Source organism: Pristis pectinata, chromosome 4, assembly GCF_009764475.1.
Source record: "Pristis pectinata isolate sPriPec2 chromosome 4, sPriPec2.1.pri, whole genome shotgun sequence".
Classification (NCBI taxonomy): domain Eukaryota; kingdom Metazoa; phylum Chordata; class Chondrichthyes; order Rhinopristiformes; family Pristidae; genus Pristis; species Pristis pectinata.
In genome coordinates this window covers 6,452,366-6,476,754 of record NC_067408.1, presented here as the reverse complement: position 1 = coordinate 6,476,754, position 24,389 = coordinate 6,452,366, and the positions used below count along the sequence as shown (strand labels likewise).

The following is a 24,389-nucleotide window of genomic DNA, read 5'->3' as shown; positions in this document are numbered from 1 at the left end:
ATGCGGGGCCCAAAACTGCGCACAATATTCCAAATGAGGCCTCACTAGCGCCCCGTAGAGCCTCATCAACACTTCCTTACTTTTATACACTATACCTCTCGAGATGAATGCCAACATAGCATTCGCTTTCTTAACCACCGATCCAACCTGGTGGTTAACTTTTAAGGTATCTTGTATAAGTACCCCCAAGTCCCTTTGTACTACCGCACTATCAATCTTCTCTCCTTCTAGATAATAATCTACCCGCTTATTTCTACTTCCAAAGTGTACAACTGCACATTTCTCAACATTGAATCTCATCTGCCATTTTCTTGCCCATTCTCCTAAACAGATGGTAAATCTGGTTCAGAATTCATTGCCGGTTCGTGTAGTAACAAAATCAAAAGTGAATTGGATAGACCACTACTTTCATTTTTGTGTGTTACTTTGTTAATCAATTGTCTTTTGTTGATCTATGTTCGTGAGGATGGGCAAGCTGGCTTATTATTATAGTAAGCCTGTTTAACTAATTTTCGTTTATTCTCCCTTCACTATATTTATTGCATCGTTCTACGTTCTAAGATTTAATCAATTCTTCAGAGTAATTCCTACTCTGTGCTACTTTGCTTTTCTCACTGGTAATATATTTTCACTAATGGTATACATTGTTATTAAACGTATGCATTGTTATTCTGTTATCGTAAAGGTCAGCCGTGATCCAGATATAAAGTGCAATTCAGAAGCAATCAGTTTAATCTTCAGCATTGGTACTTCCCTTCGGCCTGACAGACTAATCTGAAGAATTTAGATAAGAGAGTCGTTCTTCCGAGGCCTACTTTTTGTTGTGTAGTTATACTTAGGGATATAGAACAAAGTTGGATAAGTGGGGCACAGGTAAAGATGCAACGTGCAAAATAGTTGAGGAGTATGCTGCAGGAATTGCATGCCTTGATCTGTTCCATATTATCAGCTCTGAATAAATGCCTTGTTGGGCACAGGAGAGTACAAATAGTGGTTATGCATATTATTATGGGATTGGCTGTACACTGGATATAATGCATCAAAAGAATTGTTTCTTTGAATGCATTTAATGACAATTACCATTTTTTCATACTCTCATGCGAGAGATTTTTTTTGCCAAATTTACCGAGACAAGCGATTCTTTTCTTTTGAAAGGCTTTTTATCTGGAAACAATTGTTCAGACTTTCACTGCATTATTGGCTGCTGAGTCTGGTGACTGACTTTTGCGTCCAAAATGCACTTCTGCTACAGTAAGCTATCTTCCACAATTCAATCCTAAGATTTAGACACTGCAGCACTCACCTCGTGAAATTCTGTGATATTCCTGCTCGTGGATTTCGATATCTTTCCATGTTCTCGCCTGGCGCATGAACCAGTCTTGATATTAATCATGGGCGCGGGCACACCACGTAACTTTAATAACATGAAATCAGTCATTAACTCTTCTCCAGGATCACGGTGAAATGGTTGTCGAAGTGTCTCATTATCATACATCTCCTTATAATTGGGCGGTAGTTGAATATTTACACTCGCCTTTTGAATTCCAATCGTTGAATCCCTCGACGGAAAAAACATGTTCCAACAGCAGCAGTAAGAACTGGTATCCTTTCTGGCTTTGTGCACCTTAATACCAAGAACTACAATAGCCAAAAGTAGTAGCAAGGACGTGGCGCCAAAACCAATCATTAAGTAAAATTTCAAATCATACTTCCATGGGACAGAGGTCCCCAACATGCCAATATTAGATCCATTTTCTGTCCTGTCATCCTGCACTGATACATTGATGGTCACTGTGGATGAAAGTGATGGCGTGCCATTGTCCCGTACGACAATTACGATTTTTTGTCTGGAAGGATCTTTATGTAAAAAGCGGCGAATTGTCCAAAGTTCCCCTGTTTCGGTAGCCAACGTAAATAGACTTCCATCAGAGGGCTGACTGAGGTGATAGGAAAGTTGTGCATTTAAACCCGAATCAGCATCTGTGGCCGTCACTTTTGTAACCAAGTAACCCGAATCTGCAGATCTTGGTATTGTTTCTTCTACCGCGGCGCCTTTATTTGGTAGAGGTGAGACTATTACGGGGGCATTATCATTCTGATCCACGATAATCACATTCACTGTTACATTACTACTCAACGGTGGTGACCCAGCATCCCTTACATGCACTAGGAATTGAAATGATTTAATTTCTTCAAAGTCAAACGATCGACGTGCAACCAGCACTCCACTTGCTGGGTTTATAGAGACGAGTGACGATACGGACAAACTATGCACAACCACATTTAAAATCGAATAAGATAACTGGGCATTTTCATCATAATCGGGATCAAAGGCTCGAACAGTACCTATAGAATCGCCAATAACATTGTTTTCTTTCACATGCAGGGTAAACGAAGATTGCGTAAAGTGTGGCGCATTGTCATTTATATCTGAGACGAAAACTCTAATAGTTTTCTTTGCCAAGAGCGGTGGAGAGCCGCGATCAGTACAGACAATAGTAATGTTGTAGTCTGACATCTTTTCCCGGTCGAGATCGCCGGCAGTGACTAAAGTGTAGTAATCATTAGAAGAGTTTCTCAATTTAAAAGGGGTACCGGCTGCAATCCGACAATAAACCGCTGCTTCATTTCCAGAATCCCGGTCGGTAACTTTGAAAAAAGCTACTGCAGTATCTGGTAAAGCGTGTTCTGAGATAATACTCGATGTAGAAGTTGTTGTAATTTGTGGACTGTTATCATTAACATCAGTAATCTTTAACAAAACTTTGCAGTATACTGGTACTTGAGCTGTACCTCTGTCTTTCACTTGTACCAAAATCTGGTAATTCTCTGCTTCTTCGAAGTCCACAACACCAATTACCCTGATTTCGCCGCTTGTTGCATTCAAGCTAAATAATTCTCGCACTCTATCGGGAGTATGATCGCTGAAAGAATAAGTTACCTCACCATTTAGGCCCTCGTCCAAATCATTGGCTGTTACTTTCACTATCAAGGTATCTTTAGGCACATTCTCGTGAGTTGTGATTTGATAAATGCTCTTTTCGCAGACCGGAGCATTGTCGTTTGCATCAAGCACAGTTATTATTATCTGGGCTGTTCCGAATTTTCTCGGGTTCCCTCCGTCAAATGCTGTCAGTGTTAGACGATGAGCTGTTCGCTGTTCTCGGTCTAAAGGTTGTTCCAGTATCAATTCTGGGATATCAGTTTGTTCACCGTCTGATTGTAATTTCAAAGTGAAATGCTCGCTGGGGCTCAGTTTGTAGGATTGAACACTGTTGCTTCCAGCGTCCGCATCCTGCGCGACGGGGAGTGGGAAAGTTGCTCCGACCGGCGTCACTTCTGATATTTCTATGTTAACTTTCCCCTTCTGGAACACGGGTGAATTGTCATTGACATCAAGAATCGTAATTTCTAAATGATATAGCTTTAGTGGATTCTCGATTAAACCCTCCATTTTAAGCACGCAGGGCAAGCTTCGATCGCACAACTCTTCCCTGTCTATCTTTTCTTTTATATACAATTTTCCTGTATTTAAATTCACATCTAGATATTGTTTTTTAGTCTCGGATGAAATCCGAAACTTACGCGTGAATAAATGTTTCACATTTATGTCTGCATCCTTAGAAATATTGCCAATAAAGGCACCAATCTCCATTTCTTCCGGAATTGTATAGCGAATATTCTCAGAAACTGAAACTGTAAAATACATGAATACGCCGAGAAGAACGTGGTATTGCGACAATTGAGTACTGAGCATGGAGGCCATTTAGGATGAGAATGTTACAATGCAGCTGTCACGATCTCCATTGAATTACACGCCTCTTAACTAACATCAAAAGCGCAACTGTTTATTACCTTGTTTGTCGAGATAAAACGGTGTACCTTCTGGTCCAAGCTCTAGATTAATTGCACAAATAAACAGGGGTGCTTCACTGGCTTTGTTTCGAAGCTAACAAAGAGCAGGCGCTGCTGGATATTCTTCCATTTCGCGATACTGCGCAGTGTTGGCGTTGGGGAGTGCAGCCAGATCTCCTCTCACATCTCTTCACCTCATTGGTCGACAGCGATACAAAGGAACCCATCCAATAATAACAGCTCACAACCTTAAAGCAATAGCGCCTCTACTGAATACCAAATGAATTGTTCAGTACATTTAATGTTGTGCAACCTTAATTTACATTGAAGTCCGATACTTTTCCTTGCGAGTTATTTCACGTCCTCATTAATGTATTAATTAATCAATCACGATTATATTACACAACATTTGCTGATTAGTTAATGTATTAATATTTTCATTACGTCTTGGGAACCACAAAATAATTGAATTATCGCATAAATTTGAATTCCTTTGGTTTACGGATTTCGACTCTATTTGATACACCGAGATGGCTATAATTAATGGCTGGTCGTTCATAGGAATAACTGATCATTTTGCTTTAAGAAAATACCATCTACTTTCCTTATTCATGGCTTCGCTGCAAGGAAAACGCAGCAGTCATGAAGACCACAACATTTCAAAGAAAAGGCCCAGCGCGCCTGCATCAGGACAAAGTAAGGATGGACGGAGAACAAATAATAATAATAAACAAATTAGATTTTTAATAGCTAATAACTTACATTTTGCAAGCATTCCAGGTAATCATGCCATAAAATAATGAAGTTTGCAGCAATGTTAATGCAATAGATTCAACCTGCAAAGTTTGAACCAATGCAGAATACACGGATAGGACGCTAGATACCGCTCAATTATAAACAATTCTAGGTGTAGATTTACCCACGGCAACAGTTACCCAAACTGTTACATTCCGCATTCAGCTTCAACAGTACGGTTCATGCAAAACCAACTGAGAAACTTGAAGCAAATATCAGTCTGTGGTGAAAAACGAAGCTGTAACTGGGGTGCTAAAAAAATCCATTGGAATTGAATGGACAATCTAAAAGATAGAGATACTCACCTGAGAATTCTTTTGCCTGAATTTTCAAGCTATTGTGACAATTTGACACGAAAGGCTACATGGATGACTGCTGCATTAAAAAAAATTCAACGGCAAGTTTGTGAAAGGCGATCGTATAGAATCTGGCATCTTACTGAATTCCTGGGACATTACTAAACTAGTTGTCATTCGCAACTTCATTCACCAACATCTGTGGCTCCTTTTCCGTCTCTGACAAATTTCTTACTAAGCATTGCTCTTTCCGCCGTTTTGTTATTCAATTCCCTAAATGCACTTGAGAAATCTGACCCCGCTTTCATTTGACTTCCTGGACGCATCCAAGAGTAGAATTGCTCCGATCGTCTTATCTCAACCGTAATTATTCTGTTGTCCAAAATCTGTGTTGCCATTTTGTCTCTTCAAACCCCACTGATATTTTGAGTTGTATTCCAGTTTATTTACAAAGTTCCATCTTACAGTTTCCCTCCCCCCGCAAGTTCCATATTCTATGACAAGATAAAACATCCTCTCAGTCTCTATTCTGTTAAAATATTCTCTATTCAGCCTCTATTCAGTATCTTTTATGTTCAATTGAGTCATCACTCTAATAAACAGGCAGGTACAGGTCTTAAAAGTTTTCCAAACGTTTCCCATAGACATACCTTCCATTAACTGTTTCCAAAGTACTAACATCAATCCTTAAATAAGAAGGCATACACTGTGCCATATATGGTCTCACAAATGCCCTAAATAATTGAAAGTAACATACTTCCTTTGTATTCAATTTCCCTAGCAATAAATGACAATATTGTATTAGCTTTCCTAATAAGTTGCAGCTTCTGGAAAGTAGCTCGAATTGTAGGACACGAATGAGTGTGGAGTATATGTGCACACATGGAGCAAGACGGCTAGATAAGTCGGTTAGGAGGCATATACGATAATTGTCTATAAGCTGATACACAGAATATAACAACAGAGAGATCTGGATAAAACGCGAGATATTTTAGTGATTATACTGTATACAGCCGTGCCCACTGCACACCAGGAAGTATCCGATATCATTAGAACATAGGATATAGAACGCCAATGATGCCAATCCAATCTAATCCCATCTGCCTGCTCATGGTGCGTATCCCTCTGTTCCCTGTCTGTTTGTCTTAATTCCTGTTAAACATCGCTGTCGCGTCTGCTTCTACCACCTTCCCTTGCAGCAGATTCCAGGCACCTATGACTCTCTATGTAACAATTTCCCTCACAAATTTTCTTGAAACGTTCCTCCTCTCGCCTTAAACATAGGCCCTCTAATCTTCGATATTTCCACCCTTGGAAAAATCATTGACTATGTACTATATTTAATTTTGTATTACTATCAGGTGGCGCCTCAGCTTCCTCTACTCCAGAAAAAACAATACAAGTTTGTTCAAACTCTCATAGCTAGTACGCCCTAATCCAGCCACCATCCTGGTGAACCTCTTCTGCACCCTCTCTAAAGCATCCACATCCTTCCTATGGTGTGTCTACCAGAACTGCAGAGAATACTCGAAATATGGCATAACTAGTTTTATACAGCTGCAAATATGACTTCCCAACTTTTATACTCAGTTCCCTGACTGATGAGGACAAACATGATGTATGTTTTCTTTATCACTCTGTCCATGTCTGTTCGCACTTTCAAGGACCTATGGATTTGGACCTTAAGATTTCTCTGCACATCGATATGCCAAAGGGTTCTACCAGTTACTATATGCTTTCCTTTTGCATTTGACTTCCCAACATACACGAGTCCTCAATTATCCGGATTAAACTCTATCTCCTTTTTCTCCGCCCAATTTTCCAGCTGATTTATATTCTTCTATATCATTTGACAGCTTTCCCCGCCATCCACGACTCCAATAGTTTTTGTGTCACCTGCAACTTACGAATCACCCACATTTGATCCAAATAATTAATATATAATGCAAAAAAACCGGGTCCCAACATTGATCCCTGCAGAACATCAATGGTTACAGATTTCCAGTCAGTAAAATACACCGTTCTACCACTACACTATGTCTTCTATGAACAAGCCGATTTTGGACCCATTTTACCAACTCACTATGAATCCTAAGTGACGTATTATTCTGGACCAACCTACCAAATTCTTGTCAAATGCTTTACTGGTCATGTAGATAACATGAACAGTCTTACACTCATCAATAATCTTCATCGCTTCCTCAAAAAACTTAGATCAAATTTGTGCAACAGGACCTTCCCTGCACAGTCATGGTGATCACCCCTACTGTCCATACTTTTCCAAATGTGAATAACTCCTGTCCCTACGAATCTTCTGCAATATATTCCGAACCACTGATGTAAATTTTATCAGCCTATAATTCCCTTGTTTGTTCCTGTTGCCTTGAAACAAAGGAACAACAATGGACATTCTCCAGTTTCTGACACCTCGCCCGTGCCCAGAAGGCGATACAAAGACCTCTGTCAAGACCCCAGTAATCCCCTCCCTTGTTTCCCTTAGTATCTTGGGATACAATCCATCAGGCCCTTTGTGTACATCTTTGTACTTTTGAAGACACCCAGCACATTCTTCTTCTTCATATCAACATTCTCTGGAATATCAACATAGTCCTCCCTAATCTCACTAGCATCCATGTCCTTCTTGGTGAATAATGATGCAAACTACTCATTAAGGACTTCACCTTCTTCAACTGGCTCCACATATTTCCTCTCCTTTGTCCTTGAGAGAATCTATCCTTTCCCTACTTACCACCTTTCTCCTAATGTACGTATAAAATTCCTTGCTCTTTTCTTTAATCCCATTTTCCAAGCATATTTCATGATTTTACGCTAAAAATATTTTGATATTTTAGTGAAAATTTTAATAAACAAGTCAATACCGTTTTGGAATAACAATTTACGTTGCTTAATTACGTGGAAATATAATTTGTTTTTCGAAATTATAATTGAATTAGTCGTCAGTTGTGCGTAAATGTTTGTTGTTATGGTGGTGAAATCAGTGCAGCAATAAAGGTATTTATCATCTCGTTACACAGGAGTAATCAGGTTCTCACTGAACATGAAGATAGAGATATATTTGCTTTTAGATAACATCTTTCACACTCCCTAAACATCTGAAACCACTTCACTATCAAAATATCATTTTTGGCACGGTCGTGTGGCGGTTAGTGTAACGCTATTACAGTGCCAATTCCAGACACTCTCTGTGAGGAGTTTGTACGTTCTCCCCGTGTCTGCCTGGGTTTCCTCCGGGTACTCCGGTTTCCTCCCACATTCCAAAGACGTACGGGTTAGGAAGTTGTGGGCATGCTATGTTGGGGTCAGAAGCGTGGCGACACTTGCAGGCTGCCCACCCCCCCCCCCCAAGAACATTCTGCGCAAAAGATGCATTTGTGTGTTTCGATGTACATGTGACTAATAAAGATATATTATCTTATCTTAATTATATCAAATATTGTAGTTAAGTTAAGCACTTTAACCGGATCGCGGAAGGCAGAGCCCTGCTGCGTTTAAGGGTAGGTGATATGTCACGAATGCGGTGTTTGGGAGCTCCCGTACACCAGTATCATTCACTGCAAGCAGATCCGCAGTAAGTACGTCGCATGAGGAGCAGATGCCGTGACGTTTCGGGGGATGGCGGGGGGCAAGTTTTCTGTGCTTTGTGCAGGAGAAGGTGACATCCCGTAATATAGGGTCTTCTCATGTAGCTTATGGTTCAATGACACAGGAACTGGCTGCAATTGTGACCGATTAGAAATCCCAGTTGGCAGGAGTGAAGGACTTCAGATTTGCAATTATACAAGATGATGCGTAATTTTTAGATAAGTGTGCCGGCTGCATGACGAACAACTTAACTAATTATCCCACCATACCAAAGGAAGCCATTCAAATGGGGACGGGGGGGGGGGGGGGGGGACGGGGGAACAATCTGGAATATATTCGTGGAATATGCGGTGTAGGATGCAAAGATGCTGTTTCCAGAAATCTTGTTATCTGCCCGGTGGCAGGATTGGAAAAACTGATCAATACTGGAGAGGAGCTTACAAAGGGAAGGGATAATCCGGTCTTCGTGGTTCATGTAGGAGTCGATGACTTTGTAAGGACACAGAAAGTCACAATGCACGGTCAATACGATGGGCTAGGTGCCAAATTAATTCGCAGAACCTCAAAGATAATAATTTCTGGATTATTACATGAACCCCTTATAAATTGCTGCAGAGCAAAAAAATATATAGCTTAACGAAATTAACACATGATTAGAAGAGTCCAGTGGTCGAAGTGCGTTCCAGTTCTTTGTGGAATTGCCAGCAGTACTGGGAAAACTGGGAGCTGCAGTATTGAGACCGTCTAAAGTTGAAACACGTTATTACCAGTGTTCAAATGAGCTGCCGCAACGGGAATTAGATGGAATTAAACATTTAATGGTGGGATAACGGTTTATAGTTGGGACAATGCAGTACAAGAACACAAAAACATAAGAAAATAAGAGCAGAAGTAGTCCACTCGTTCCAACACCTTTGTCCATGTAATCAAACTGACCATGGCTGATCTATGCTGGTCTCAACTCATCCTCTGTGCCATCTCACTATAACACTTAAGTATTCGATGTTTCAAATACATATCTGTCTCCACCTTAAATATATCTAATAAGCTGGCATGTACCACCATGCACTGTTCAAACATGCACTGTCCTTTGAGAGAAGAGATTTATACGCACCTCAGTTTTAAATGACCAGCAATGCACCCTTTTTGAGAATGTCCCACTAGTGGAACATCTACCCTGTCAAGCCCCCTTCGAATTTTATACAAGGTAGCTCCTTATTCTTCTAAACTCCATGGAATACAGACCTGAACTACTAGCATCTTTTTATAGTACAACCCTATCATCCTAGGAGTTAGCCCAGTGAATCTCCTTTGGACTGTCTCCAATGCTACATGTTAGGTGAGGGAACCAAAATTGTGCAGAGTATAGCAGGTGTGGCCTCACCAATGGAGTATACATGTGTGGTGTTACGGACTCAGTGAAAGTCCCTTTAAGATAGAGTGTGTGTGTGTATGTGTGTGTGGGGTGTGCTTACGACAATAGAAGATAAAGGACGTAATGACGTTGTTGAAGAAGGCAGAAGAAGGAGAGAGAGAGAAGGGAGAGAGACACCAGCCTGCTTGTTTTCTCTGCCGATGGATGAGAAACAATAACTGTGTTTGCCACTGAAATCCATGTATGGAAGTTGGAAGTAATCCGGTGGAGTTCACTTTGTTGCTGACCTGTAGAAGGAAACAGGTATTTGTATGTGGACGACCACGGTTCGGATGCTTTTCGGGGTGAGGAAGTCACTACCGACTAAACACTGAAGAGTCGTTTGGGTTCCATTGTGGAACATTTGGATTTCGTATGTACTCTCTCTATGTTTTTCTACATCTACATCTTATCTTCAGAAAACGGTGGTTGTTGAAGAAGCCCTTGCTCATGTTTCACCTTATGGCTTGCGGAACTGAACTTTAAGAACCATTCCGGAACTGGGAGTTTTGGACTTTGTCACACACACACACGACGAGTTTAGTTTTGGGGTTAACGTTCAAGGTTTAACATTTTTGAATTCTAACATACTAACATTTTTACTTTTATTTTACGTTTATCATAAGTAGTGATTAATAAAATAGTTTTTAACACTGAATCATGCTCAGTGTGTTTCTTTTGTTGCTGGTTTGTGACAAAATTGGGGGCTCGTCCGGGATAGTTCCCAAGGTTAACGAGTGTCGTCTGGGATTGTTCCCCAGATTAACGAGATTCGTCCGGGATCCAATCCAAAGATTTTTTGAGGGAGGTCTGATAAATTCTTTTTAATTGGCTTGTGTGTGTGGAAACCAGCAGCAATGGATATTAAGGCATTTTTGGAGTCACCAACCCAAAAGGGATTGGAGGTGGTGAAAAAGGATGATTTGATAAAGATTGCTACAAGGCTAAACCTTACAGAAGTGAAGCAGTCTATGAGAAAGGCAGATATTCAGAGACTGATAGCTGGCCATTATGTGGAAAAGAAGGTGTTTGAGAAGGAAGTGTTAAAACAGTTTCCTGGCAGTGAAATAGCAATTTCTGAGGCACAGGTGCAGCTGGCAAAGATAGAGGCTGAACGAGAACAAACCCAGTGAAAGATAGAGGCTGAACGAGAACAAAAGAAATTAGAAGCTGAACGAGAGCGAGATAAATTAGAGACTGAACAAAAGATAACTCAGATGAAGATAGAGGCTGATCTAGCAATGAAGCAGATGGAATTGAAGAGGATGGAGCTGGATAGTGAGGAGAAGGAGAAACAGAGGCAGCATGAGTTACAAATGAAGCGTAGGAGTTTGGAATCTGATTCTGAAGATGGTTTTTCAGCCAGCAGGGAGGTTCGATTAGTCCCTCCTTTTGAGGAAGATCAGGTTGATCAGTATTTCCAACATTTTGAAAAGGTTGCTGTGAGTTCAAACTGGCCAAGGAAAGGATGGGCTCTTATGGTACAGAGTGTGATTAAAGGTAAAGCTCAAAAAGCTTATTCTGCTTTGTCTGCTGAGGATGCAGCTGATTATACCAAGGTAAAACAAGCTATTTTGAAGGCCTATGAATTGGTCCCTGAGGCTTATAGACAAAAATTCAGAGACTTGAGGAAATCTGCAGATCAGACATATGGAATTTGCCAATGGAAAGAGAATATGTTTTGAACGATGGTGCCTGGCTAAAAATGTAGATGGGGATTATGATAAATTGACAGAATTGATACTAGTGGAAGACTTTAAAAGATGTGTTCCAGCTGAATTAACAACATATTTAAATGAAAAGGCAGTGGAAACTTTACAAGAAACTGCTAGGTTGGCAGATGATTATGCTTTAACCCAAAAATCCAAATGGGGACAACCTAAAATCTTTCAAAGGAGTTACAAAGACAATCCAGGTAAACCGGAGATTAAATTGGGAGGTAATCAAAAAGGAAAAGATGAAAAGAAGCCAGGGCTGGAGAAACCTGTTGAGCATACTTGTTATTACTGTAGGAAACCTGGCCATGTGATATCTAATTGTGCCCTTTTGAAGAAAAAGAAGGAAGCTGTGCCCAATGCTTGCTTTCAGGCAATTAAAAATCAAAAAGGTTTAGAAGATGCTGTTAAAGACCAGTCCTTGCAAGAGGGAAAAGCGGAAAAGTTGGAGGAGGTGAGAAAGGAATTCCGTTCGTATGTATCAGAGGGTTTTGTTTCACTGAATGATGAGTCACCCCAGGTGCCAGTGAAAATTCTTAGAGATACTGGGGCTAGTCAATCTCTCTTGCTGGACAGTGTTTTAAATTTTGGTGAAGAAAGTGACACTGGTGAAGTAAATCTAGTACGAGGTGTTACAGGTGAGACCATGTCTGTCCCTTTTCACAGGGTGATTTTAAAGTCAAAGTTCGTAGAAGGACCAGTCGAGATAGGGATAAGACCTGGTTTGCCAGTGGAAGGAGTTTCTTTGTTATTGGGAAATGACCTTGCAGATGGAGAAAGTGATCCTGTGGTACGGTTAACAACCAAACCAAGGATTGATGAGTCTGAGAATGATCCAGATGTTTACCCATCATGTGCAGTGACTCGAGCTAGAGCTAGAGAATTAGCCAAGACAGACAGTCCGGTGCAGTCTGATGTAGTTCCTTGTGACAGTCCTAAACAGGAAGAAAATTATGATGCCTTATCTGAGACTTTTCTGTCTTCACTGGAGGATCAACATCCTTATAGTGAGCCTGAATTTAAAGATTTGTCTTTGTCGAGGAAGGATTTTATGGTGGAACAGACAAAGGATCCTGAGTTGACAGAATTGAACGAAAAAGCACTCTCATGTGAGGAGATTGAAAAAGTGCCAACTGGATACTATGTCAAAAATGGAGTGTTAATGAGGAAATGGAGACCTCCTCATGTTCCTGTTACTGAGGAATGGGAAGTTATTCATCAGGTTGTTGTTCCAAAAGTTTATAGGGATGAGATTTTAAACCTGGCGCACAGTATGCCTTTGGGTGGTCATTTTGGTGTGAATAAAACTGTAGGGAAGATCTTGAAACAATTCTATTGGCCTGGTTTGAGAAAAGATGTGGTGATGTTTTGTCGAACCTGCCACACATGTCAGATGGTAGGTAAACCAAATCAAAAAACCCCTGTGGCTCCATTGAAGCCAATTCCTGCTTTTGGGGAGCCCTTTTTGAAGGTGATTGTGGACTGTGTTGGCCTCTTACCAAAGTCTAAGACTGGAAATCAGTATTTGTTAACCATCATGTGTGCTATTTCTAGATTTCCAGAGGCAATACCCCTTAGAAATATTAAGGCCAAGACGGTGTCAAAGGCTCTTGTAAAATTTTTTACCTTGTTTGGTTTGCCAAAAGAAATCCAATCTGATCAAGGTAGTAATTTTATGTCAAAAATTTTTCAACAAATAGTCTATGAGCTGGGAGCAAAGCAGATTGTATCATCTGCATATCACCCAGAATCTCAAGGAGCTCTGGAGAGATTTCATTCTACTCTCAAAAATATGCTGAAGACTTATTGCTTTGAAAACACCAAGGATTGGGACGAAGGTATCCATTTACTTTTGTTTGCTGTTAGAGAATCGATCCAGGAGTCAATAGGATTTAGTCCGTTTGAGCTTGTATTTGGACATAGGGTGAGAGGACCTTTGGAGTTGTTAAGAGATCAATGGGTTAATGAGGAAGTTCACTTGAGTCTGTTGGACTATTTCCACAAATTTAAAACTCGGTTGGAGAGAGTCTGCCAGCTAGCGAGAGAGAATCTGAAAACAAGCCAGATAAGAATGAAGACATATTTTGATAGACGTGCTCGGCCTAGGACATTCGCAGTGGGGCAAAAGGTGTTGGTATTTTTCCCTGGCCAAAATAATCCCTTGCAAGCTCGTTTTTCTGGACCCTATGTTATTGAATCTCGAGTGACTGATCTAACATATATAATCAAAACACCAGATAGACGCAAGAAAACACAACTCTGTCATGTAAACATGCTAAAACCTTATTATGAGAGGGATTCAGTTGTGGCCTTGGTGGATGGTGTAAAGGTTGTTTCTAGAATGCCTGATGTTGATGTTGAGGAAGGCCAATTTAGACCAAATATTGTTCCATCGAAACTAAAAAAAACAAAATATCCTGGAGAACCTTGAAACGAAGTTGGACCATTTACAAGTTTCACAAAAACAACAGATGAGAGAATTAATTTTAAAATTTAAAAATCTGTTCCCAGATGTTCCAAACAGAACATCGATAATTACCCATGATGTTGATGTTGGGGATGCAAAACCAATCAAACAACACCCATATCGAATGAATGTGGAAAAAAGTAAACTTGTTGATCAGGAAATAAAATACATGTTGGAAAATGATATTATTAGACATTCAACTTCAAATTGGAGTTCGCCCTTTGTTATTGTACCTAAACCTGATGGAACTGTTAGATTTTGCACAGATTACAGGAAAGTGAATGCTGTAACAAAGTCAGATGCTTACCCTATTCCTAGGGTGGATGATTGCATAGACAGAGTGGGAAAGGCAAAATTTCTTACAAAGATTGACCTATTAAAAGGGTACTGGTGTGTTCCATTAACAGATAGAGGAAGGGAGATTTCAGCCTTTGTAACCCCTTCTGGATTGTATGAATACAATGTTTTGCCATTTGGAATGAAAAATGCTCCGGCAACATTTCAAAAAATGATTAATTCAGTGATTCATGGGTTAAAACATACAGATGCCTACATTGACGACTTAGTGACTGGGAATGATACATGGGAGGATCACATCTCTGCGTTAGAAAGGTTGTTTGAAAGACTTTCCAAGGCTAACCTTACAGTTAACTTGGCTAAAAGTGAATTTGGCCATGCCACTGTGACGTATCTTGGTTATGTTGTAGGTCAAGGCAAGCAAGCTCCTGTTCAGGCAAAAGTTCAAGCGATATCTGAGTTCCCTATTCCCACAGGTACGAGGACTGTTAGAAGATTTTTGGGAATGGTTGGATATTACCGAAAATTTTGTAAAAATTTTGCTGATATTGCTCTTCCCCTAACTAATCTTCTGAAGAAGGGAGTAAAGTTTGTTTGGACAGATTCTTGTCAAGAAGCATTTGAGAAACTGAAAGCCATTTTATGCTACCATCCTGTGCTCAAAACACCTGACTTTGAAAAGCCATTTTCATTAGCAGTAGATGCCATTGATGAAGCTGCAGGAGCTGTGTTGTTGCAGAAGGGTGACCTTGATGATATTGACCATCCTGTAGCTTACTTTTCAAAGAAATTTAATGAGCATCAAAAGAATTATTCCACCATAGAGAAAGAATTACTGTCGCTTGTTTTAGCCTTGCAACATTTCAGTGTATATGTTTGCACCGCTCAGAAACCATTGACTGTGTATACAGATCATAACCCATTGGTGTTTCTGAGCCGAGTCAAAAACAAGAACAGAAGGCTGTTAAACTGGAGTTTAATTTTGCAAGAGTTTGATCTCATGATAACTCACATTAAAGGCAACGATAATGTGATTGCTGATTGTCTTTCCCGATGTTAAATGGGAAACATGTATCTGTACTAATCTGATAGTCTGTAGTTGTGTAGCATGATAATCATTAATATTACTAATTGTATGTGCGGTTAAATTTTTCTTGGGAAAATTTTTTTTTAGGTGGGAGGTGTTACGGACTCAGTGAAAGTCCCTTTAAGATAGAGAGTGTGTGTGTATGTGTGTGTGGGGCGTGCTTACGTCAATAGAAGATAAAGGACGTAATGACGTTGTTGAAGAAGTTAGAAGAAGAAGGAGAGAGAGAGAGAAGGGACAGAGACACCAGCCTGCTTGTTTTCTCTATCGATGGATGAGAAACAATAACTGTGTTTGCCACTGAAATCCATGTATGGAAGTTGGAAGTAATCCGGTGGAGTTCACTTTGTTGCTGACCTGTAGAAGGAAACAGGTATTTGTATGTGGACGACCACAGTTCGGATGCTTTTCGGGGTGAGGAAGTCACTACCGAGTAAACACTGAAGTGTCGTTTGGGTTCCATCGTGGAACATTTGGATTTCGTATGTACTCTCTCTATGTTATTCTACATCTACATCTTATCTTCAGACAACGGTGGTTGTTGAAGAAGCCCTTGCTCATGTTTCACCTTATGGCTTGCGGAACTGAACTTTAAGAACCATTCCGGAACTGGGAGTTTTGGACTTTGTCACACACACACACGACGAGTTTAGTTTTGGGGTTAACGTTCGAGGTTTAACATTTTTTAATTCTAACATACTAACATTTTTACTTTTATTTTACGTATTATCATAAGTAGTGATTAATAAAAGAGTTTTTAACACTGAATCATGCTCAGTGTGTTTCTTTTGTTGCTGGTTTGTGACAGTGGCAATCCCTCCCTATTCTTCAACTCCAATCCTTTTGCAATAGCCAACATGTTGTTTGCCTTCTCAACTAACTGTTGGACCAGCTGCTATTTTTTATGATTTATGCACTAGAACACTTGGATCTCTTTGAATTTCACTCATTTGCAGTTTCTCTCCATTTAGATAATATGACAATGAACAGAGAGACTGATAGAAATATTTTTTTTCTGGGAAAATCATGAAATGACTGAGACTGGACGGGATAAAGAGTTCAAATTTAAGAGTGAATCGGCAAATGAGGCTATAGATTAAAAAAAAAGAAAACTAAGAACTCTGTGAGTGACTGTGTGCAGCATTTGAAATAAATAGATGAATTGGGAATGAAAATTAAATGAACGTTTGAACTGATATCCAATACAAAGATTTGGCTGTAGATTACAGAACCTACGACCTAATTTTTAAAGAATATATGGCATTTAGAAAGTAAGGTAGTTAGGAAACTGTGGGGTAGCACTGTTAATTAATTATTATCTTAACGCAATAGAGAAGGATGGTGTAAGTTCAGGAAACTAGGGTGTGGAAGTGGTTTCAGTAGAGCATAATTGTAGGCATTCACTTGTGGAAATGGGACAAATTTCCCTTTGCAGTAGCCACGCCGTAGGGCAGAAGAAGTAAAGGCAAGCTCTCAGAAACATAGGCCGAGGATCATGAAGGCTTCCAAAGCACATACTGACTAGAAAAAACAGATTGGCAACACAGGCCGAATTCAACTGTTCAAAGAGTTATCGGGGTTGCTTCATAGAAGAGAAAATTCTGGAGCCAAAGAGAGAACAGGTTATTCTAGCCCAGGTATTGTGAAACGAGGAAGGGTTATTAATGACACCGTGGTGAGGAGTCCTAGGCAGCAGTGCTCAATATACGACTAAATGTTATATTCAGTTAGAAGATGCAATCAATGTGCCCAAAGAGAATATTTTAAACCTCGGTGGATGCGATTATGATGGCATGATAGCAAATCCAGCCTATGAACCGGAAAAAACGGTTGAGATATTGGACGATCGAAATGCAGTGGGTCGATCGGGAGCCTTAAAAGAATCTTAAAAAATGTCCATACCTGCCAATGGGTAAAAACGTCCAAGGAGAGTATCTACCATGCATGGTTAATTGAAAAAAAAAGTTGATACCAATTTTTTTTTAAATCCTGTATTCGTTGAAAGACGGCTTTTAGGTCAGAAGGTGGACATCGTGTAAAAAGCAGCAATTAATGACTGAAAAATAGAGGTCTGTATCGGAGACAGTGAAAACGCTGGCTGGAATTGTAGAGAACCAGATTGCAATACTTTCTCTAGATACTTATAAAATAAAGTTCACAGTCGGGCCTGTAGAACGTGTACCTGGGGAATTAACACAATAAGATAAGTTGACAGCAGATGAAAACGGTTAATTTGCATCAGTCCCAAAAAGAAAACAATATAGTGCTTCAGAAACAGCTGTAAATCGTGAACTGGAAATGGAGGGCGAAACAACAGAGAAGTGGTACTAAGGAAACTTTTGCAGCTGCGGAATGACGTCGCCCAGTGGCGGGGTCTTTAAGGAAATGGGAAATGAGACAGTTAATGCATTGGTTTTAATTTTCCAAAAAATTCCTAGATTCAGGGAATAATCCAGTAAACTGGATAAAGTGAATGCATGCACCTACTTTATTCAAAAAACGGGAAAGGCAAAAGTTGGAAACTCCAGCAAAATTAACTTTGCATCTGCCATAAAAAATAGACGTTATCATTAAAGACGATGTCGCGGGGTACTGGGGTACTTAAATAAATTCAGACAGGGTCATGTTTGCTGAGTTATTGAAAATGGTTGAAGAAATAACATTAGCTGTGATTAAAAAGTAACGGTTGGATGTACTATGCTTAGATTCCCAGAAGGCGCTAAGATACCATATCAAAAGTTAGTGCAGAGAAAAGAAGCTGGTGAAGCCGGAGGTAACATACTGGCATGGGTAGAAGATTACCTGAACAACAGGAAACAGCGAGTAGGCATAAAGCAGGGTATAAATGCTGGAAAATAATTCTAAAACGTCCTTCTAATTAACCTAAGCACGATAGTATGCTCACTGCAGAGAAACTGTCCCGACCGTGATATTTTCTCCTTGACCCAGTTCTTTACCTAAGTCCAATCAAGTCAAGCATCACTCCTCATTAATCAATAAAATACTTCTGACTATACTACTCGCTCATCTGTCTTCTATAACACAATCACTGGAGTCTCAGTAATCAAAGAAAAATGGACTAAAGATAGGGGAAGACCAAAATAAAAGCAAAGAAAACTACTCAGCGGTTCAATAAGGTTCTGAGGAGAGTGGAAAAATAAAGTTAAAGATTTAAGCTGATAACCTTTCATTAGAAGGAAGAAATGTAACATACTAAACGTGTTTAAAATTGCAGACAACAGAGAGAGAGAAATAGAGATTGGAGCAAAGACAATATCCCTCATAAGGTGGAGACAAATATAGACGAAGTAATATAATTAAAGATGCTATTGACTGAGAGAGCGTGGCAAAATGTCTGTTAATTGCAATTGCACTGCATCGGGGTGGGTGTAAACTCAAAATTATGCATGAAGGTAGACAGAAAATGAACACGCTGGAATGACGTAGGAGAACTGAAGTTTCCTTAATCCTTGAACAAGAGAATGTTAAAGTGAGTTGTTTTTCTTGCTTTGTACAAGAGCAGGAACCATCACCTATACAGACATCGATGTACCAGGCCAGGAGATGCGGGAGGGGAACTGAGCGCGACTGAACGAGAGACGGCTGTAATCAGATCAATTGCAGCTGCTCAGTCCATATATACGTTCCCTAAGTCATTTGCACCTAAGAGAATTATGTTTCTAATGCCATGTCCACTCTCCACCTCAAGCCCTTTCTGAGATCTATTGGTGCAATTAAATTATATTCCCATGTGACAAGTTGCCTTTAAGTGTAACTTGCCCACTTTTACTCATTATTACCTGCTTTACTTCTTTCATTAGCTATGGAGCCTGATGTAGGCCTCTACCTATCTGTCATTGTCCTAAAAATTCAGCAATATTTCTAATAAGATCAATTTTCTGTAACCCCGACTCTCCTACATAATGGTATGCATTTTCGGAAAGGTTTGAATATGTTTATATATTCCTCTCAGCACTAAATTCTCCATGATATACAACACTCAGTTCTATTTAGGTATAATCTCCTCCACCCCCACCCCTACCATTTGAACTGCTCCCTCCTCGCACAAATCCGGTGGCAACGCCACAAGAATCAGAAACTGATATTCCTGGACAAGGTCTTTAACAAAAGAAATTCTGCCATGGTGTTCGATTTCTGGATTCAGTATCACGTGTTTCTCAGTGAATATTGTTATTGTATTGTTAGCTAAGGTCCATTTGTTTTGTTTCCATCACCTTTTCCCTGCCCCCATCCGTACTGCCACACAAGCAACATCAACTTCAGTAAATCCCACAAATTCTGAAATAAGGATTGCAGCCTTCTTCCATTATATTAGTTTGGTCATCATGCCATATCTCATCTGGCAGTAATATTATTCCTTCATCTATTGTTCATTATTATCGGCCAATAAATTAAATTCCTAGAAAGCATGTCGTCATGACATTAGATCCTCCATCTAATTCAATTTAATTTACGCTTATTAGAACATAGAACAGTACAGTACAGTACGGGCCCCGGCCCACGATATTGTGCCGAATTATATAAACACTTACTCCACGATAAACCTAACCCTTCCCTCCTACACGCACCATAATCCTCCAATTTCCTTACATCCATGTCCCTAACTAAGAGTCTTTTAAATGTCCCTATTGTATCAGCCTCTGCCACCACTCCCGGCAGTGCATTCTGGGCACCCTCCAATCTCTGTGTCAAAAACCTACCTCTGACATCTCCCTTAAACTTTTCTTCTCTGACCTTAAACTGATATCCTCTGGTATTGGCCATTGCCGCCCTAGGGAAAAGGTGCTGGCTGGCTGCTCTGTCTATGCCCCTTATAATCTTATACACCTCTATCATCGCCTCTTATCCTGAGTTGATCCAACCAGAGAAGCCCGAGCTGGCCTAACCTTTCCTCATAAAACATGTTCTCTTATCCAGGCAGCATCCTGGTAAATCTCCTCTGCACCCTTTCTAAAGCTTCCACATCCTTCTATTAATGGGGTGACCAGAACGAACACAATACTCTAAGTGTGGTCAAACCAGAATTTTATAGAGTTACAATACTACCTTGCGGTTCTTAAACTCAATCCCCCGACTAATGAAGGCCAGCACACCATACGCCTTCTTAACCACACTATCAACATGCGCAGCAACTTTAATGGATCTATTGACTTGGACCCCAAGATCACTCTGTTCCTCGACACTGCTAACAATCCTGCCACTCAATTTATACTCCACCTTCAATTTCGTTCTTCCAAAGTGTATCACTTCAAACTTTTCCGGATTGAACTCTATCTGCTACTTCTCCGCCAAACTCTGCATCCTGTCTCTGTCGCGTTGTAACCTCCTACAACCTTCTGCACTATCCACAACACCTCCAACCTTCATGTCATCTGAGAACTCACAAACTCATCCCTCCACTTCCTCATCCAAGCACTTCTAAAAAATCATAAAGAGCAGGACCCAAGAGCAGATCCCTGTGGAACACCGCTAGTCACTGATCTCCAGACAGAATACTCTCCATCTACTACCACCATCTTCCTTCTGTGGGCAAGCTAATTCCGAATCTATAGACTCTATGCCTCATGACTTTCTGTATGAGCCTACCATGGGTGCCTTGTCAAACGCCTTACTAAAGTCCATATACACCATACCCACCGCTCTACCTTCATCAATTGGTGCGTAGCACTCTCCCAAAGAAGTTTGTGAATCATAGGTTCATAATGAAATCACCATGGGTTTGTTCAGCAAGTTGTTGGTCCTGACTAAGGTCACGTCGTTATCTTCTGTCACAGTCTGAGGTAACCCACAATCACATCATGGAACAACCTGCCCAAATGCCAAATGTGAGAATGAGATAAGCATCAAGTGCTCTTGTCATAGAATTCTCGAGTCATATAGCACAGAAACAGGACCTTTTGTCTATAATGTCCATGCGGACGTCCTGCTCCTATATTTATTTTCCTGAGTCCACCTGCTCTGTCCGAATCTCCTGCTGGGTTGTGGATTCTTTTCTTTTGATTGCTAAACATTTTCTCTCCAGAACTAACGTCTAACTTCATTCATTCCGGCTAAATAGAGTGGGGTTCCCACCTTGTTATTTACGAGATAAATATTCAGTTGCACTTTGGAAAACCTATAGCTTAACTCTCAGGCGTAAATTTCCAGATTTATTTTAAATGAAGTTATTTTTCAAGCAAGCATCGTGGGATTTTAAATGCTGTCCTCCATTTATAATCGGGAAGCATTGTTTGTTGTATTATGACACACCTTAACGTACTTGGCAAAAATTTTAAATTACAAATTTTAATAAAGAATTTACCTCGTGGAATTCAGTTGGATCCTTGTTCGTCGAGTTTGATGACTGTATATGTTTGTCAGAGACACGTAAACCATTCTTGTTACTTATCCTGGGCGCAGAAGAACCATGCGACTTTAAGAACATGAAATCATTCAGAGGTGGATCTGAACAGATTTCGTAGCGAAATGGTTTCGAGAAAGTCTCTCCTTGATAAACTTCTGAATAATTGCGTGGTATTTGAAGATTCACACTAGCCTTTTGAATCCCATGAAGCGAATCTCTTCTCGAGAAGTTTGACATGTTCCAACAACAGCAGAAACTATTACTTTCTACCCTACCTTTCTGCACCTTAATGCCAAGGATTATAATCGCCACAAGGAATACGAAGGAGGCTGAACCAAAAGCAATAATTAAATAAAATTTTAAATCATATTGCAACAGACCAGGGATTTGAAAGCTGCCAAGTCTGGATGATTTTTCTGCAGTATCGTCTTGCACTAATGCACTGATGGTCACAGTAGATGAAAGGCATGGACTTCCATTGTCCTTCACCACAACTACAATTTTTTGCCTAGGTGTATCTTTGTGTACAAAGCGACGAATGGTCCAAATTTCTCCTGTTTCATGAGCTATCGTAAACAGACTTTCATCGGTGGGCTGATGAAGTTGATAGGAAAGTTCTGCGTTTTGTCCAGAATCGGCATCAGTGGCTGTCACTTTTGTAACCAAGTAACCCGTGTCTGCAGACCTTGGTATTATCTCTTCAATTACGGAGCCTTTATTTGACATAGGTGAGACGATCAGAGGGGCATTGTCATTTTGGTCGACGATGATCACGTTGACCGTAACGTTATTACACAGGGGAGGAAATCCAGCATCCCTTACTTGCACTTGGAGCTGAATCTGTTTAAGTTCTTCAAAATCAAACGATCTTTCAGCAAATATCACACCACTTGCATCGTTTATTGAGACGAAACTGGATGCAGGCAAGCCCTGTATCAACCTATCCAAAATAACAAAAGTCATTTCGCTATTTTTGTTGGAATCTGCGTCGACGGCTGATACAGAACCAATCGAATCTCCCACAGCATTATTTTCTCTGACGTGCATTGTGAAAGAAGGCTGAGTGAAGCGTGGAGCGTTGTCATTTATATCTGTGACAAGAACATGGACAGTTTTGCTGGACGACAGTGGAGGAGAGCCTGTATCAGTACATGTAACGGTGATATTGTATTCTGGCACAATTTCACGGTCCAACGCGCCGTGTGTAACTAACATGTAGAAGCTATTTAAGGAGCTGTTAAGCTTAAAGGGAATACCATTGGTAATTCGGCAAAGAATATCCGCAGAATTCTCAGAATCTCGGTCCGAAACTCTGAGAAGAGCTATTGCAGTATCCGTGCTAATATTCTCAGGAACATTACTCGACATGGTCGTCACCATTATTTCAGGACTGTTATCATTAACATCTGTAACCATTATCATAATTTTACAATATGCTAACAATGGATGTGAGCCTCTGTCCTTGACCTGCACTGAAATCTGATAAATTTCTGTTTCTTCAAAGTCCACGTTACCAATTACTCGAATTTCTCCGATTAAGGGATCCAAGCCAAATACATTCCGCACCTTTTCAGGAGTGTCGTTGTTCAAGGAATATATTAACTCACCGTTTAAGCCTTCGTCCAAATCCACCGCAGTTACTTTCGCTATCAAGGTATTATGGGGAACGTTTTCAGCAACTGCAATTTGTTGTACGTTCGGTTCGCAAACTGGAGCATTGTCGTTCACATCAAGAACAGTAATTTTAATACGACTGGTTCCGATCTTTTGCGGATTCCCTTCATCAAACGCGGTCAGTGTTAACTGATGAGTGGCTTTTTGTTCTCTATCTAGGGATTTCTCCAATACCAGTTCCGGGATGCCACTTTGCTCGCCGCCTGGCAGAAATTTCAAAGCGAAGTGCTCGTTGGGGTTCAGTTGGTAAGACCGAATACCGTTGGACCCCGAGTCCGGGTCCTGCGCACTCTGGAGAGGGAATGACGTTCCTACCATAGTCATTTCGGAGATTTCAAGATTTATCTCGCTTCTCTGGAAAACGGGTTCATTGTCATTTACATCGAGAATCTCAATTTCTACACGGTGAAGCTTGAGCGGATTTTCAAGCACAGCCTCCAGTGTCAATGCGCACGAGAGGCTTTGTCCACAGAGCTGCTCTCGGTCTATCTTTTCCTTTACGAATAAAGTTCCAGTGTTTTTGTTCACATCGATGTATTGTGCTTTGCTCTCGGACAATATCTGCAATTTTCGCTCCATTAGATATTTTGCATCTAATCCCAGATCCGTGGCAATATTTCCGACAAAGGCTCCAATGTCTAATTCTTCGGGAATTGAGTAGCGAATTTTCTCACAGACTACGTCCGAAACAGATACGAGTAACATATAAATAACTGCCCATCGTCTCAATTGATTGTTCCGTAAGCATGCCATTCCGGAACAAACTACCGAGAATATAATTACCAGAACCGCCGATGAATTTACGTCCCTTGATATTACGTC

The 24,389-nt window shown here is 40.4% G+C and overlaps 1 protein-coding gene across 2 annotated transcripts in view; it reads right to left on the bottom strand.

The window, feature by feature from the left end:
- LOC127569077 (protocadherin beta-15-like) overlaps nt 1–24,320 on the bottom strand; it is a 62,308-nt gene extending 37,988 nt beyond the window's left edge. The window contains exon 1 of one of the 2 annotated variants that reach the window (XM_052013410.1): nt 21,852–24,320. In XM_052013410.1, the coding sequence (XP_051869370.1) occupies nt 21,852–24,320 (2,469 nt within the window). Of the gene's footprint in view, nt 1–1,303; nt 3,742–21,851 lie in introns of those variants that run through there. The other variant, XM_052013411.1, reaches the window with a different exon arrangement.
- Between the last annotated feature and the right edge of the window lie 69 nt (nt 24,321–24,389).